The 15,230-nt window shown below is 42.6% G+C and overlaps 1 protein-coding gene across 1 annotated transcript; it reads right to left on the reverse strand.

The window, feature by feature from the left end:
- Positions 1-1,307: 1,307 nt before the first annotated feature.
- Positions 1,308-15,113, reverse strand: LOC135373744 (NADH dehydrogenase [ubiquinone] 1 alpha subcomplex assembly factor 2-like). Its single transcript, XM_064606831.1, has 6 exons — positions 14,850-15,113; positions 14,321-14,410; positions 11,650-11,690; positions 8,327-8,401; positions 5,921-5,975; positions 1,308-1,500 (listed from the first exon to the last, which is right to left on the reverse strand). The coding sequence occupies exons 1-6, from the start codon at positions 14,980-14,982 to the stop codon at positions 1,424-1,426; spliced, it is 471 nt and encodes a 156-aa protein (XP_064462901.1). The 5' UTR covers positions 14,983-15,113; the 3' UTR covers positions 1,308-1,423.
- Positions 15,114-15,230: the final 117 nt, after the last annotated feature.

Raw genomic sequence — 15,230 nt, forward strand, 5'->3', positions numbered from 1 at the left:
GAGCGAACCTGGATCAGAATACTGGGAGTCGGAGGCTTCACCAGTATACCATGAATTGCCGGTGCTTCTGAGACACCAAATCGAATCCTTCCTTCGTGAACTTGACGCTAGAGATCAGGCGTACCTTCTCTAGTTACAAACGAGGGTTGAGTGACAAAATGATGTTTCAATTAGCATGGAATCTATGGCCAGTAGTGTAAACATTGAAATTACAAGTGCAAAGTGTAAAAATGTGTGTGCCAAATATAACAAAATAGTGCTTCAAAAAACGAACACGGTGGGCCAGTCAGACTTTGTGAAGTTCATTCGTTGCAAACTAAAATTTGTCTATACCTTCTTGTGACTGCTAATAATATTTTGTCAGAAATTAAATTTGCTCAAAAATTATGACTGCAGAATTAACGAAAATTACTGCTTTTACAGGATGTAGCTATGAATTCGCTTCGCTGTTTAAAATTACTACGTATTTGCACAGCGTTAGGAAAAAAGAATTCTTCTACACGTTGTAGTTAACAAAATTGGAGCTGTTTTTACCTTGTGACATAGTGCGTCAACATGTACAGCCTCATCAAAAATTGCAAGGAAATGCGATTGTTGTATTACTTGGTTCACATTTCACTGTTACGTCATTGACAATTGTCAATCTCTCTGAGGATAAATTCATGTTGTCTTAAGAAAGCGTGAGCTTCCTTAAGAAACAGTTAAATATTTTTTCGAGCAGGACTGTAGCGTGTCAACAACCTGCGCATTTATCTACACACCTGATGGGAGCAGTGTGTCTGTATTCGAAGGAAAAATATGTTTTATGCTAGTATGTGAAAGGTCGACTCCCTATTTAATTGAGAAAAACAAAGAACTCGCCAGGAAAGCTCATGAGGCAGGAATGGTGCAATATGCAAACAGAGCATGAAAGAACTGATGTTCTGAGGCTGGAACAACATAGAAGGGACAAATACATACAAAGCTTTGCAAGGCTTTGTATGTATTTGTCCCTTCTATGTTGTTCCAGCCTCAGAACATCAGTTCTCTCATGTTCAACAGTTGCCGCCTGCGCCGACCCCGTCGTATGAATGTGTGTATGAGTGAGCAAAAATGTAAGAGTGAAAGGAGGATGTGTGAGAGAGAGTGGCTGATTTGTCCCCTTAGATGACGCACCCTGGAAGTTACTGAGAAGGCATGTTAGCTTAGCTCAATTGGTAGAGCCCTGGACCGGCAATCCAGAAGATGTGGGTTCGAGTCCTACAGCTGGCTAACCATTTCAGTGACTTTCATTTTTCATGCAAACAGAGGAATGCAATTCCACCAAATATGACATACATAAATTTTAATTCCTAAATGAGTACTAACATGTATGTAAGAATGCTGAGCCTATGGCATGATCAATATAGTACATCTTCCAGTCTTGCAGAAAAAGTTATCTGCGTCACCTGGACGACTCGTCACTATCCACACGTTTCCTTCCTGATGGCGTTTCGTACTCCTCATACCTTGGAAAAGGCGCTGAAAAGAAATCAGTGTAACATCATTGTAAATGGTAAAGGTTAAAAATAGGTTTCAATGCTACCTGTACTCAGCGTCGAATATGTCACGAAATTTGGCGACTTTTTGCTGTAATTGGTGACTTTTCCTCGTACACTGGGATTAGCGACTTTCCACGGGTTATTTTGAGTTTTTTTGGTGACACAATGAACTGCAAGGACTCTGGGCTGTATTTGACGTATAGAACTTCTAAAAATTCCTCGATGGCTGCATAAAATGAGTGACATTCAACAAATTACGGAAATGTAATGTAGGGCAAAGTATTGTTGTGCCGCTACACCGAGAAGAGTGTCAGCCAGAGTGCTGCTCTCCGACTGGTCTGCGAATCTGTCGAGAAACGTGCACGTTGCAACTCCACAGGGCACCACAGGACAGCACGGGAAACTGCTCACACATGAAAAGAATATCTAAGAGCCTTCAAGTTGCAGAGTGCTGATTCACGTACGTGTCTCCCGCTGTTTGTCATTTCCCATCTATAGCAAACTTTGATTCACACTATAATATTTATAATTTGTATAATATAAATAAAACTAATGCTCATCACCACAATCTCTCGTTAACTTGACTCGCAATATACTTAAATCTTGCATATTTAGGTGTACATTTGGGGTTTTGCAGCGTCTAGCAAATTTATCACCTGGCTTTGGCTCCTTTTGCTCTGAAAAAAAGTGGCAACACCGCCTACACTCCACACAATTAATGGAGTTATGTGGCAAGTTTTATTACATGATCCAACAATAGCTATGAGAGATATTTTGTGGACCCACGCGGACAGTATTACTTGAGCATAAGCTAAAAGCTTGTGGAGAAAATCTATTTATAAGTAGGGCCTTGTGTATCAGGGCGAAACCAGGTAAAACCCAACTTAGCTTTTAAGTCTGCTGAACATAACATAGCGGCGTCAGCGTCCAGGTCACAAGGTCACAGTGGACACAAGCAGACAACTTAAGAACAGTGTTTATTTACCGAACTTGGAACCTGAATGAATGGAGTGCGTGGCTCGTTCCCCTGGACATGCACTCGATGTCGTTATTGTCCTCTACGGTTTCATTTTCCGTGGCACCTCACATATTTATCAATGGAACTACAGTCAACCCTTGATTTATGAACAGTTATGCCTTAAACGCCTCGAAAAAATTGTCCTCTTTTATTGTATTTATTTATTTATTTATAAGAGGAAATTTTATTTCCTCTTATAAATCAACCTTACTCAAAGTCTTGGTATGCAACATATAAACGCCATCGGCGAACACTGTGCAAATTTTTGAAAGAACCCGTAAGGCTTCATAGTTTCTGATTCTTCAAGAGTGGGTCACGTCACAAACAGCAACGGAGCGAACAACTCCGAGCAACGGAGTGCATCTCAACTCTCCACCACATGCTGGAAGACAGCCAGTAGCTGTGGTGAGAGGGAATGTGACCTTGGAGGAACAATGTTGTCAGACGTGTGGGCAGATTAGGCTTCCTGTGACGTCACATTTCTCAAGACTGAAAATTAATTAAGTAATTCATTCAAATAAGCTCTATCAAGTTCGAATCAAAATCGAATAATCACAAATAGACCAATTCGGATATCTCAGTTTGGAAAATTCTTGTTAGTGCTAACAAGAATTTTCCAAACTGAGATATTCGAATTGGTCTCATTGTGCCCGTTAGGACAACTGCTACTTCTAGTGGGTGACCTTTGTCTGACCTCGACAAATGCAGGAGTACATTTACATCAGATATTCAAATGTGCATTACATTGCTGGGATCAACTGCACAACAGATACTGTACAGTCTGCTGTATGTGCATTCTATTGTCACGGATGAAAACAGACGAGCGAGACAGCGAATAATCGGGGAGCGCTTTATTCTAGCTGCTTAGCTGGCTAACACAAGAGCGGTTGCTCTTAGACAGAACTAATGCAAAGAATGCTCCGGCTGGGAGCTCACAAGCTTTTATACACAGCGGCGAACATTGTAGAAAGCGCGCGTCGGTGAAGAAGAGGAAGTAGAGAAGCTTCTCCAAGGTCGCCGATTTGTCCATGAGATTGAGTGAAGGAACAGATGCTTCTGGAAGCATCGCTCGCTAATCGGCGTTGCGTGCCGTGGATTTCGGCCCGTCGTCCGACGCCGAGTTGCTTGTTGTTTTTGTCAGGTGTAATCACTTCAAAGATGATACGTGGCACTATAGTCTCCCAGAGTCATGTGCGAGGTGAATGAGATGCTTTCCATGCCGTCGTGGCAAGATTTCCGCAACTCTTCTTGCACGTTCTTACTGGTGTCATCGTAAAGTCACCCGCAAAAGGGTTGTTCTCCAAGGCTGCGTGTAATGGGGCCCACTTCAGACATCAATTTTCGGAATCCGTGGCCCTTGACAACGCAGAACAGTTGCAGGTCAATTGTAATCATTTGCGCAAGCCTGGCTTCCAAAGCAGCATTTATTCGCACTGGCCGCGGCTCTCTATGCTGTATGGTTTCAGTTATTTTAGACAGGCGTTGTTTTCCGCACTTGTCGTTCTCCCTCTGATAATGATAAAAAAATTTACCTGTGCCGTTTCAAATGATTCACTACAGTCCATGTTGCACCTGTCGGTGTCTACAGTATAGCCCATATAGCTCTGCATGCCTTGCATTGTCCGGCTGCTTTGCAGTACGGGAAGTAATCCCATATATGTCTCCTCCTCTTTGTCGGTGATTCATTAGATCAGTGTTTCCCAAAGTGTGGTCCGCGGACCCCTGGAGGTCCGCGAGAGTGTCCGTGGGGGTCCGCGACCGTCTCTCACATTCCAGTGAGGATTTTCGTCCCCACAAACACGCGCTCGTACATGCTGCCCGATTTCCAAACACCCAGAACTTCCAAAATTGCTACAAGCATGCTTCAACAGCTAGCTTCTAATTTCTGATAGAAAAGTCCTGCAATGCACGTTTGTCCGCGTCATACACATACAAACAAGAAGAAGAAACCAGTCCGGAATCGTTTCTGAAGCTGTATCGAAAGCACGCAGCAGCTGACGAGGTTGCTGGTTATGCACTGGCTGTGACGGTGTGTGTGTGTGTGGGGTGGGGTGGGGTGTCCGTGCATTGGTTCTCATCGCTTCCGGGGGTCCGTCATCGCCAAAAGTTTGGGAAACACTGCATTAGATGTCTCCTCCTCCATATCCTCACCGCAAGATTGACAAGGTTTTTCAATGTCGAAGAGTGACGCCGTGCGCTAAGGTTTGGCATTGGTCTTGTGTTCGTCGTGAAAGTGGCGGTGACGGCGTTTGCACGTCTTTTCAGTGTTCCAGTATTACAGTTGAACCTCTATATAACGAATTTGTAAATGCTGGCTCTTTGTTTCGTTAAATCGAGATATATTCGTTAAATGGAACACGCAAAGTTAAACAAAGATGGCCGCCGCACTACCAGCGCCGCGCGTACCGCAAAACGTCATTTGTCATAAAACGGGTACTAAGGTAAGAAGGGCACAAAATATCAAGCTTTATTCATTACATAACGCTAGGTAACGCGTAATTTGGGCACAATATCGTTCTGAGCATTCATAACCTTCGTAACTCCGGATGACCTCGACTGCTTTCTCCTACGCGATCGCGTATCGAAGTTTCTTGGTTGGTTCACTTGCACTCATGACGTCCGGAAGAACAACCGTACACCGCTGAAAAGAACGAGAAACGGGTACATGTCACGTAGACGTCTGCGCCGATGGAACCTTGAACGGCAGCGGCATCATGCCCATTTTACCACCGTCAGCATCAGCGGCGCGAACAAAAACAAGTAATGAAAAAGCACAAAACCGGATTTCGTTAAATCGACGTTCGTTATTGAGAGGTTCAACTCTATTCAAAAATATTAGAATACTAGAAATCGAGTGCAAATACCGTTCGAGTAGCGTCAACTATTCTATTCAAATTCGAAGTTTCAAATATTCGCGCAGCTCTAATATTTTCCGATAATAAAGTGAGACACATGCAAACTGAAGTGACATTAATCCCGTAGGATTCTGACGACACAAGATTTAGTTTGTAGTGGCACTTTAAACACTGGTGCTACTGCTCTCAATGTTGCAGCCATAAAAAAAAAAAAAAAGGCACTAGGAAAGTGCAGAGACACTGATAATTTACAATTAATTATGCTCGCTAGTGAGGCTCAATTTAAGGGGCTGCGTGCGTAACTCAGTGCGTTTCTAACACACAAAGTATGGGATGAAATTAATCCTGAAGAACGTACCACCATAGTCGAATCTCAATACATATAACGAAACCCATGTGGGAACACCGCATTTTTTGTTGTATTGAGCAAAATATGGCAGCCAATTGCAGCAGGGAATACAAATTATTTTGTTGTATAGTGTTTCGTTATGTCGAGGTTTGACTGTAATATGGCACTCTGTAATTACCTCGTGCTGCTGGATCTTGTGGCACGGTCAGCCCAGTTTCTCGCTGTTGACGTTCCTAAGGGAAATAGACACAGGAAGACATATAAATGTCGGTAGAGTATCCAAGACCCCATCAAAGGGAAGGGGGGCACCAACAGTCACGGAGACGTACATAAAAAGTACGTAAATCTGAACACTGAGTACCTTTGTTGCCCCACCTTTGTACCTTTGGTACACACCTCTCTATATAGCACTGACAAAGGCCACTATTTTGTTAGTAGTGAGCATACAGTTTAATCCAAAGTTGCAAACTTTTAGGCTACTACATTTCACAACATAAAAGATCATGTTTATAATTGCTAACTTAAATTTTATACCTCGAACACCATAGGCCCTCATCAGTTCAAACATCAATTTTGGGCAACAGATTTTTGTTGGAGGTGTGAGAGGTTTGAATTTCCAGATATTCAGAAAATAAATTATGGCTCGTTATATAGGTAGCTCCACATACAATGCACTTTTTTCCCCCTTTCCTCAGCAGAAGCCTGGTTATAAGCAGAGACACACATAAAACATAAAGTGAGAGGCACGTATTTAAAAGGAACTTATTTATGGCTGACTGCTTAGGCAATATGTGAGCTTTGAAAACATAATTTTTAGTGCCAGCCAAAGCAAGCAGTTTGTCATGAGACCCTTCTTTAGCAGACCTATACACCAAGATATGAGCAATGTGTTTAAAGGCGGGTGCCTCAAGGGATGGCGTCACCAATGCACAGGAGCCATTTTCTGCTAGGAACATTTTACGAGGGAACGAAATGTACAAATTAGGCAAAACTGTCATTGAGTTAAGTGAGCTCAGCAAACATTTTAGACCTCACGATATTAAGCCCCCCCCCCCCCAAAATTGGGGAAGTACTAAACAGACACACACGCACAGAGCCTTTGTTCGTGTGTATCTGTTTTGTACTTCCCTAGTCTCTGGGGTTTTAATGTTATGAGTTCTAATCACCAGCTCGCTTGCTTTTTAGCCATTCTCTCCTTGTCCATTTTACAGCTGTTTGAATTAACTGAAAGTATGAAATATCAGAGCTTTAATTAATGAGATTCTACTGCAGTATTCGCGTTTTGGTTCTTTTTTTTTTTTCTTCACAAAAATGGGTATGGTGCAATCTCATTAATTCAAGCTCGAAGGGGACGGAAGATTTGTTCGACTAAAGCAGTGTTCGAACTAAAGGGAGTCGCTCTGAATGAGGGCTTGATGCATTTGCAGCGCGTGCTAGATACGTCAGAGACGCGTCACGGCTCGCTAGACTTTGCTGTACGTTCGCGGTCCCGCGTTGGTGGAAATATAAGAGGCTGCTTCTTTTTAGAATATTCATTTACAGACAAGCATCAAAACAACTCAGGCCAGGAAATCATCTTATATGCGCTTGCGTTCGTTTTGTCAGCCGCGACTCCAAAAACGTCCTTTGCGATGTTAGGCCCAACTTGATCGCGGACCCTGCAGACGCGAATATCGTCAACACAATTCAAGGAAATTTCAAATTGCTGCCTTTTTCTTGGCTATGTGGTCAGCACGAAGGGCCCTGATCCCTTCAAAACAACGAGGCTTGCTTTGCTGACGATGAGTAAGCAGCATCGTTCCGCGCCAGTTGCGTTTGTGCACACCATTATGGTGATTCGTTCGTTACTCCTCTTTCCTCTTGCAGAAGTATCAACTGACAGATAAGTAATAAGTAAACTTAGCATTTAACAAATAAAGGTGTCCTTGACCCGGCAGCAGCCGCCGCTGGCGCTTCCGAGCCGATGCGTGGCCGGATGTCAGGCCGGCCCTGCAATCTTGTTCGAATAAACCGGTGCGCAGGTTCATATGTTCGGATTACCGGACGTTTCCCTCCATTGAAATACACAGTTCGAATTATCGGGAAGTTCGAATTAAGCAATTTTGAATTAATGGATTGCACTGTATTTTAGTGATCCAAATTTATTGATAGTCAAAAATGAGTACTTGAGTGAGTAGCTTCTGCTCGGCATAGAAAGAAAAGCTTTCGGTGTGCACTGTGCAGATCATACAGAAATGCATTTTAGTATGCTGTACCAATGCCAGGTGCACATAATGTGATCAGTTAAAAATTTGAACAAGATCATCGTGGTTCACTGTTAGGAACCTGATGTAGTAGCTTGACCAGTCGGTACACTTTCCTCTGTCGGGTGACACTTCAAACAGCCGGAAAAGGTACCCAATATCCTGGATATTTTTTATCAAATATTTACACAGGTATGCACCTACAATAAAGCCCCAAAATCTTAAATCCCACCAATAACATACTTATGGCTGAAATATGATAATACCTACATAATAATTTAACACTAAAAATACTAATTTACAGCCAAAGTAACTTGTCGTGGCAGCTCTAGTGGACTTACTAGACGAGCTGCCTCCTCCAGTTGAGCTGCTTTAAACTTCTTGGCCTCCATGATGGCCAAGTTACGAGCAATTTCCTGTGAAACAAAAATACACAAGTGTCACCCATTTTGTAGTGACCATTACAAGGATTGGCCTTTCATCACCATAGATAGGGACAGCTAAGAAATTATGATTTTTAGCAAGGTGTTCTCACATGCAACCCTACAGACTGGCTAATTCTAATTTTCCAATATATTCGCATCATCAATTTTCAAAAGAGGGAATTTAAGTATTCTTAAACATCTTGGCCTCCATCCCACCTGTGCTGCATAGCTCTCAATGCTTCAATATTTCTGCCACATCATCGTTACCAGACCCTCTGTGAGAGCAGTACTTCTTTTAGGGGTTAACTTTGCTGTCTGTGTAGCTTGCAAGTTTTGATGGAGGCATAATCTTAGAATATTTCATCAGTACTTAATTTTGCTCTGCATGTTTCTCAGTGTCGCCATGAAGCCACCCTGGATCAGAGTGCCAAAGGCTCGGGGCACCGGGAATCGTGGATGCTTCTGCAATCACCACTGATGGGACAAACCCCTTCTTGGTTGTTGACATTCAAGTTCACATTTGAGAGTTGAGAACGACTGTGGAATGACGAAGTTACGTTGGAACGAGAATGGAATTGTTGTCCAGTGATGACAGTGTTGTCAAAGTGCTACAATAAATTGCACTCCGTGGGGCTTTGTGAAACTTGTTGGTTTAAAGTCCAGCGTTCGTACTGTTCTGTCATCACTGTTAATCATCATCAATGTCACTCTTTCTCATCTTCATAAATGATATCCCTCTGTCACTCACGTCCACAATTCGCTTATCCGCGGACGACTGCATCATAAATTGTAAAATCACATCTGCCGTCGATTGTTCACTCTTGTAGAGTGACCTCAATAACGTTCGTATTGGGTGTCACACTTGGGGAATGTCTCTTAACATTAAAAATTGTAAGTCTATGCGCTTTACACACTCATGCTCACCTTGTCCTCAATACTACATTAACAAATCACTGCTAGAAAATGTAAGGTCATATAAATACCTAAGAGTACCTAACTAAGGAATACCTAACCTAACCTAACGTTTAACTTGTCCTGGTCAACCCATATTAACTATGTCCTACTTTCTGCTAATCGCCAGTTGGGATATATCAAACGTAACTTGAGACAGTCCCAGACTAACTTGAAAAGAATGCTTTATGTAACATTGATAAAACCAAAATTGAATTACTGAATTAGAAAGCTTACAGAATCGGGCAGTACGGTTCATTACATCTGGCTACTCCCGACCTTCTAGTATCACTGCCATCAAATCATCATTGTCACTACCGGATCTGTCAACTCGACATAAAATATCACGGCTATATCTACTGCACAAAATATACCATGTCAACCCCATTCTCAAGGAATCGTTACTAGAACTACCACCCTACGTGCCGGATCGCGTCGATCATCGAAAGAAGATTAAGACTGTAAAAAGTAAGACAGTCGCACATTACCACTCATTTCTACCATCTACTATTAAAGTGTGGAATGACCTGCCTGCTTCAATCATAAACATTAATGACGCCACACATTTTCGTAGTGCAGTATGCGCATATATGCTGTAAAATTTATTTATTTAGTCATTTCTGTGTAGATCTTATCACGGTACTATTTAGATGTTATTATTGGTCGAATCTATCACATTAACATTAACTTTACTGTTTCTGTTTTTTTTTCTTTTTTTGCAATTAACACATTACTGTTATGTTATGTATATGTTATCGTGCCCAATCCCCTCTGTAATGCTCCCCAAAGCCTTGAGGGTTGCAATAAATAAATAAATAAAAATGTTCTGTGGGACTTCACTATTGCAGAAAAATTGCCAATCGCAAAATTTGCGAGGTGAGGGCTACACAGTAATTACTTTTACAGTGTTTAATAATGACACATGTGGCACAAAACGCAACATGGGAGTGAAAGAGGACAACCACATGCTACCTAACCGTATGTAGCATGGAAATTCCACGGAAGTGTGACCATTTCACCATGTGGCATATTAGATACAATCCCACCCTCTCTATGTGTCTTCTCAGCACTACAAAAAAGAGAATATATCTGAATGTTGATGTCCCAAGTTGTGTACTCTAATTCCGCTAGACATGTCAGGCACAGTGTTGTTTCATTTAGAGTATAGCTTTGGTAACCAGATCTGGAGTATCGTTACTCAACCCAAGAACAGTACCTCAAGTGGGGAGAAGTGATGCTAAGAGTAATATTTATTGTCCCTGCAGTAATTCGTGCGTCAGGGCATCATATCCGTTTCTGTCCAAATGAAAGTTCAGCATGTCAAGTTTTGTACAATGGCATACACAGTGAAACCTCCCGTTACGGACACCTCTACTAGATAGACATTCCCCTACAGCGGACACATTGGTTTCCTCCTACGAACATGAATGCTCTTACTTCAATACCTCTTGTGTATGTGCAACTCCCTTCAGCAGACAAGAATCCTGGTTCCTTAGATGTCCATACTAGAGAGGTTTCACTGTATACCTTATTTACATGCGTAATCCTCAAACGTAGCACCACTGTGGGAACATGTTAATTATGGAAGGCACAGTAAATGCACGGGCTGGAAACTGTGCCTCTCACATTTTGCCCCCCCAAGGGGTCCTTTCATTTTCAATTTCGATAATCATTTTGGTAATGTACTACAGTGAACCTTCGTTAATATGACTCCCGATAATCGACGTAGTCGCTTTATGACTGTTTTCTTTGGAACCGTTTCACCGTCATGTAAATCAACCTCGTTAGTATGACTATGACCAAGAGTTTTGTCCCAAGCGGCGTTAAACACAGGTATTAACTTCTCGTTATTACAACCGCGTCACATGACCCGCGGAGTAGCCCCAGGAAGCGGCTACCACATTCCTCAGGCAAAGGGTACGATGTGTTGAAGTAGGGTGCCAAGGTTTCGGATAACTCCTGATGTTGTTGACCTCAGTATTACTCATAGCGTTTCCGGACTGCCAAAGCACTGTAGTGACCACAAGACCACGTCACACTGTGCTGCTGCTGTTGTGCACGTAAGAATGGCTGGAACAAAGTGGTCTCTACAGTCAGTGGAGGTTGCTTTTCACATTAGTATGACAATTTGGTTTATGATCAAAATCTGCGGGAACGGTGGCGGTCATATTAACGTGGGTCCACTGTATATGGCAACCTGACGTGTTCAACTATTGGATGAAAAAAGAAAACACTGTGTCTCACTGCATCATGCAAGGACATTATAGGAGGAACAAAATATACGTCACCTCTTCAGTAGGAGGACTCGTTCTTCTATAACGAAGCCATGCTGTTAAGTAGAAAAACAGGTGTCGTTATTTTGCCCTACCGCAGTAACCGTTCCATAAAATTCCATAAACAGCCTGAAACAGTTGCAAGTACATTGACTCCCTAACCCGGTACCTGGGCAAATATTGGACGCATATCTATCTTTTGCTTATGCCACACTCTCAAAACAACTTCACCGCATCACATGCTCCTGGCCAACTATCATCCTGAATGACATCATTGTCTCCCGATTTGTTGGAAAAGGGAGGTGTACGCCCTTTTGCAACACTTATGCAGTCACGTTAATTGCCACAAAAAGGCGTACACCCCACACTTTCCACAAACTGGGAGTGATACTAGTGATATTATTCTGTGCAATGGTTGGCCTTCCCACACAAGCTCACTGGAGGCAAAAAATGGTGCGAGACGTGACAGCTTGTTTGAGATGGAAAATGCCGATGCCATTGAAAGAAGCCTTAGGTAGATATTTTTGTCCCAACTTCTCGTCTCTCTTGTTTCGACCATCTACTTTTGGTTGCATATTCCAGCATTCCCAATCTGATCTTTGCTTTGGAGTTCTCCTTTGCATAACCTTAGGCGTTAAAGGGAGACACCAGGACAATTCAAAATTCTTGCAGTGACTGTGTAGGTAAACAACAAGAAATTAGTGGAGGTGGGCTACAAACATGGACGACACAAACACATAAGCAGTGATGGCCAGTAGTTATCTACATGTAGTTAAACTACTACAGTCAAACTCCTTTACAACGAAACTCAGGGGACAGCAAAAAAAATTCGCAGTAAAGGTATTTCCGTTAAAAAGGATGTCCATTATTGGACCTATAGGGCTCCAGTGGGACCGCAAAAAAATTTGCTGTAGTGGTATTTTCGTTAAAAAGGTGTTCGCTGTAAAGGGGTTGGACTGTAGTTAAACTACCTGATTGTAGTTAAAAAGTAGTTATCAACTACTTGCAGAAATGCAGTGGCAACTATTAGTTAAACTACTATTTTAAGTAGTTAACTACAGTTGTTAGGTTACTGAAAGCACCAACTGCTTCCGATTTTGCCGCAAGCTCTACGGCACGATTGTGCTTCCGACTTTTACCTTGAGCTACTTGTTTGATGAGAATGGATGTGCAGAGCAATTGTGTCGTGCATGTGTACTAAATCTTCACTTTTAAAGTTTGTCTAGTGAAGCCTCATTTGCTGCGAAATAATTCTGCAACTTAGTTTATCGTGTAGGCACAGAAACAATCCCGCTGCAAGCTTTGTATTTGACGACCGTAGCAATGGCTTGAGCCTAAGTTTATTATTGCTTGTGATTCATATTTAAGTGTCCAAGAACACTACAAGGGATTGGTGTTGGTGGACAACGGTAAGTAGTTATAGATGTGGTTAAGCTACATTGCAGTAGTTAAAAACGTAGTTTTAACTACTCCATGAAAAGTAGTTGAACTACTAGTTAAACTACTCAATCCCAAAGTAGTTATAGTTAAACTACTGCACAAGTAGTCAGTGGGCATCACTGCACATAAGCCTCCAGTGCCCAGAATCAATTAAATCAACCTGTCGTGGTGTAGTGGTAGCGTATCTGACCGGAAATCAGAAGGCCCAGGTTCAAATCCTGGTGTCAGCACTTTTTTTCCTGAGTTATTTGATTTAATTGTGTAAATAAGTTTGTTACATCCTTCAGAAATGAGAAACAGTTTGATTGCAGTCTGTCAACGAACGAAACGCTTCGGGCTGTATGCATGGTAAGTATTTGTGAGAGACTTTTCAGTCAATATGATGCACCAAATAAATGTGTTTTGTTCAAAATTTGTCTGTTTTTGTTTTGAAATACGAAATAACGAGTGTCAGGCATGAACACAAGTAAAAGTCTATGGTAGCCAGGACCGCCCGAAAGGCGAGCCAAACTGAGAGAGCCCTCATTGGCCGAATGGTAGGCATCACCGTGCATTTTCATTGGTTGTATGCCCAGTGTTGCCTGAATTATCTCAAACTATGGGCTCTATGGGGAGCTGTGGGGGCCTGATCACGTGTCCCGGTCAAGCCTGACTCTCGGAAACACCTTTGTCGGGCCCTGCCTGGTGTGCTGGCATCTTTTGTCCGCCCGGGCCCAGCCCAGCCGCAAGCACACAGCCAATAACAAGCCCGGCCCGACCCGGGGGCCGGGTCGGGGGCATTTGTTTGCTGAAGAGGATTTTTAACACATGTACCAATTTCTCAGGTGTACAGACAGGCATCTGCGATATGCATCAGCATCTTGCTCATATTTAGTGCACCACCATATCTATTTTTTTTATTTTATTCCGTGTTAGCACCTGCAACTGTGGACCATCATATCTACTGCTCTGTTAAAAGGTGACAAAGCCATATTACCCGTTACCGACTCTTTGGACATGGTGTGTGGTAGCCATACCATATAGTATAAAAGCTAGCACCCTGCACGGTCCTGCCCGCGGGCCGGGTTGGGGGCCCAGGACCGTGCAGGCAAACTTTCTTCAGCAAACAAATGTGTTCGCTTGTCAAGGTACCAACGGTGTACCAAGTGCATACAACATCACTCAGTGGTCATAGAACCAAGGTCATCGTAAGACTGGGTGGGATCAAGCCCTATTTCCTATGTGGTTGTGTCCTGTGCTGACATACCTTCCCACTCTACTGGTACCTCTTGATCAAACTTCTCTTTTATGGCTGGTTCAAACCACCTGACTGGCCTTCGCCTTCCACGGCTAGGATCTGGAAAAACATGAGAACGCGAGGGTCTCTTTATATTGATGACTACTTATGCTTTTTTTTTTTATGTATGCGCATGACACAGCTACAATTGGCACACGTGTCAGGATAAACGTAAGTGGTTCCTTACGTAGAAAGCATTTAGGAGCAACCTTTAACGCTTATTTTCAATTATACTTTGTCTTCTGTTTCCTAGTCAGTTTCCCTTTGACTTCACCTATTTTTTGCGTGCTCGTGTACTGCTCTACGTGCATTTTTTCCCCTATTTCTTTTCGAGCGATACGAAAAGCACTTCATTTTCACGCAAAGCTACAGCAGAGCGAGCACTTCTACCGCAATACCAAAGGAGACACTACTTTTTTATTTTATTTTTGTTCACAACTTTCTGACTCATCGGCAGTTCCGCGCGACTGACAACTTTCGCCACTACAGGCGTCCTTACCTGCTGGAGTCTCAAAATATTTGTTTCCTAAGTAGTCATTTCCAATTTCACTCCCTGCAGCCCTCCGTTTTGTGAATGATTCAACAAAGTTTTTGAAAATTTGAAAGTACACTCTTCTCTGGCCCCCTGCCATGGAGTAAATTAATTTCCCTTGCAGCTATGTCCGTACATAATTTCCAATAGCGTTTTTAATCTCATGTTCTCATTCACAGCACTGCAGAGTGCAGACGGAACAAAACAGGTAACGGAGCGGTAAGACAGGAACAGGAACCACACGAGACACATGACAGATGTGCATATGTAAATAATAAAAGCGTGTGTAAGGAAACTCACTTTTACAGCAAAAGCGATAATTTTATGAACTTGAAACAGCTCTTGCGC

Source organism: Ornithodoros turicata, unplaced genomic scaffold (assembly GCF_037126465.1).
Source record: "Ornithodoros turicata isolate Travis unplaced genomic scaffold, ASM3712646v1 Chromosome31, whole genome shotgun sequence".
Taxonomy (NCBI): Eukaryota; Metazoa; Arthropoda; class Arachnida; order Ixodida; family Argasidae; genus Ornithodoros; species Ornithodoros turicata.

What these genes read in the sequence shown, in the direction of transcription:
- LOC135373744 (XM_064606831.1), bottom strand. Translation starts at nt 14,982, where the DNA reads ATGGCAGGGGGCCAGAGAAGAGTGTACTTTCAAATTTTCAAAAACTTT. An exon ending in GGTACCAGTAGAGTGGGAAG is followed by an intron (nt 11,691 to 14,320) that starts GTATGTCAGCAC and finishes TCTACTTAACAG; the next exon opens with CATGGCTTCGTTATAGAAGA. An exon ending in ACAAGATCCAGCAGCACGAG is followed by an intron (nt 1,501 to 5,920) that starts GTAATTACAGAG and finishes ATTTCTTTTCAG; the next exon opens with CGCCTTTTCCAAGGTATGAG.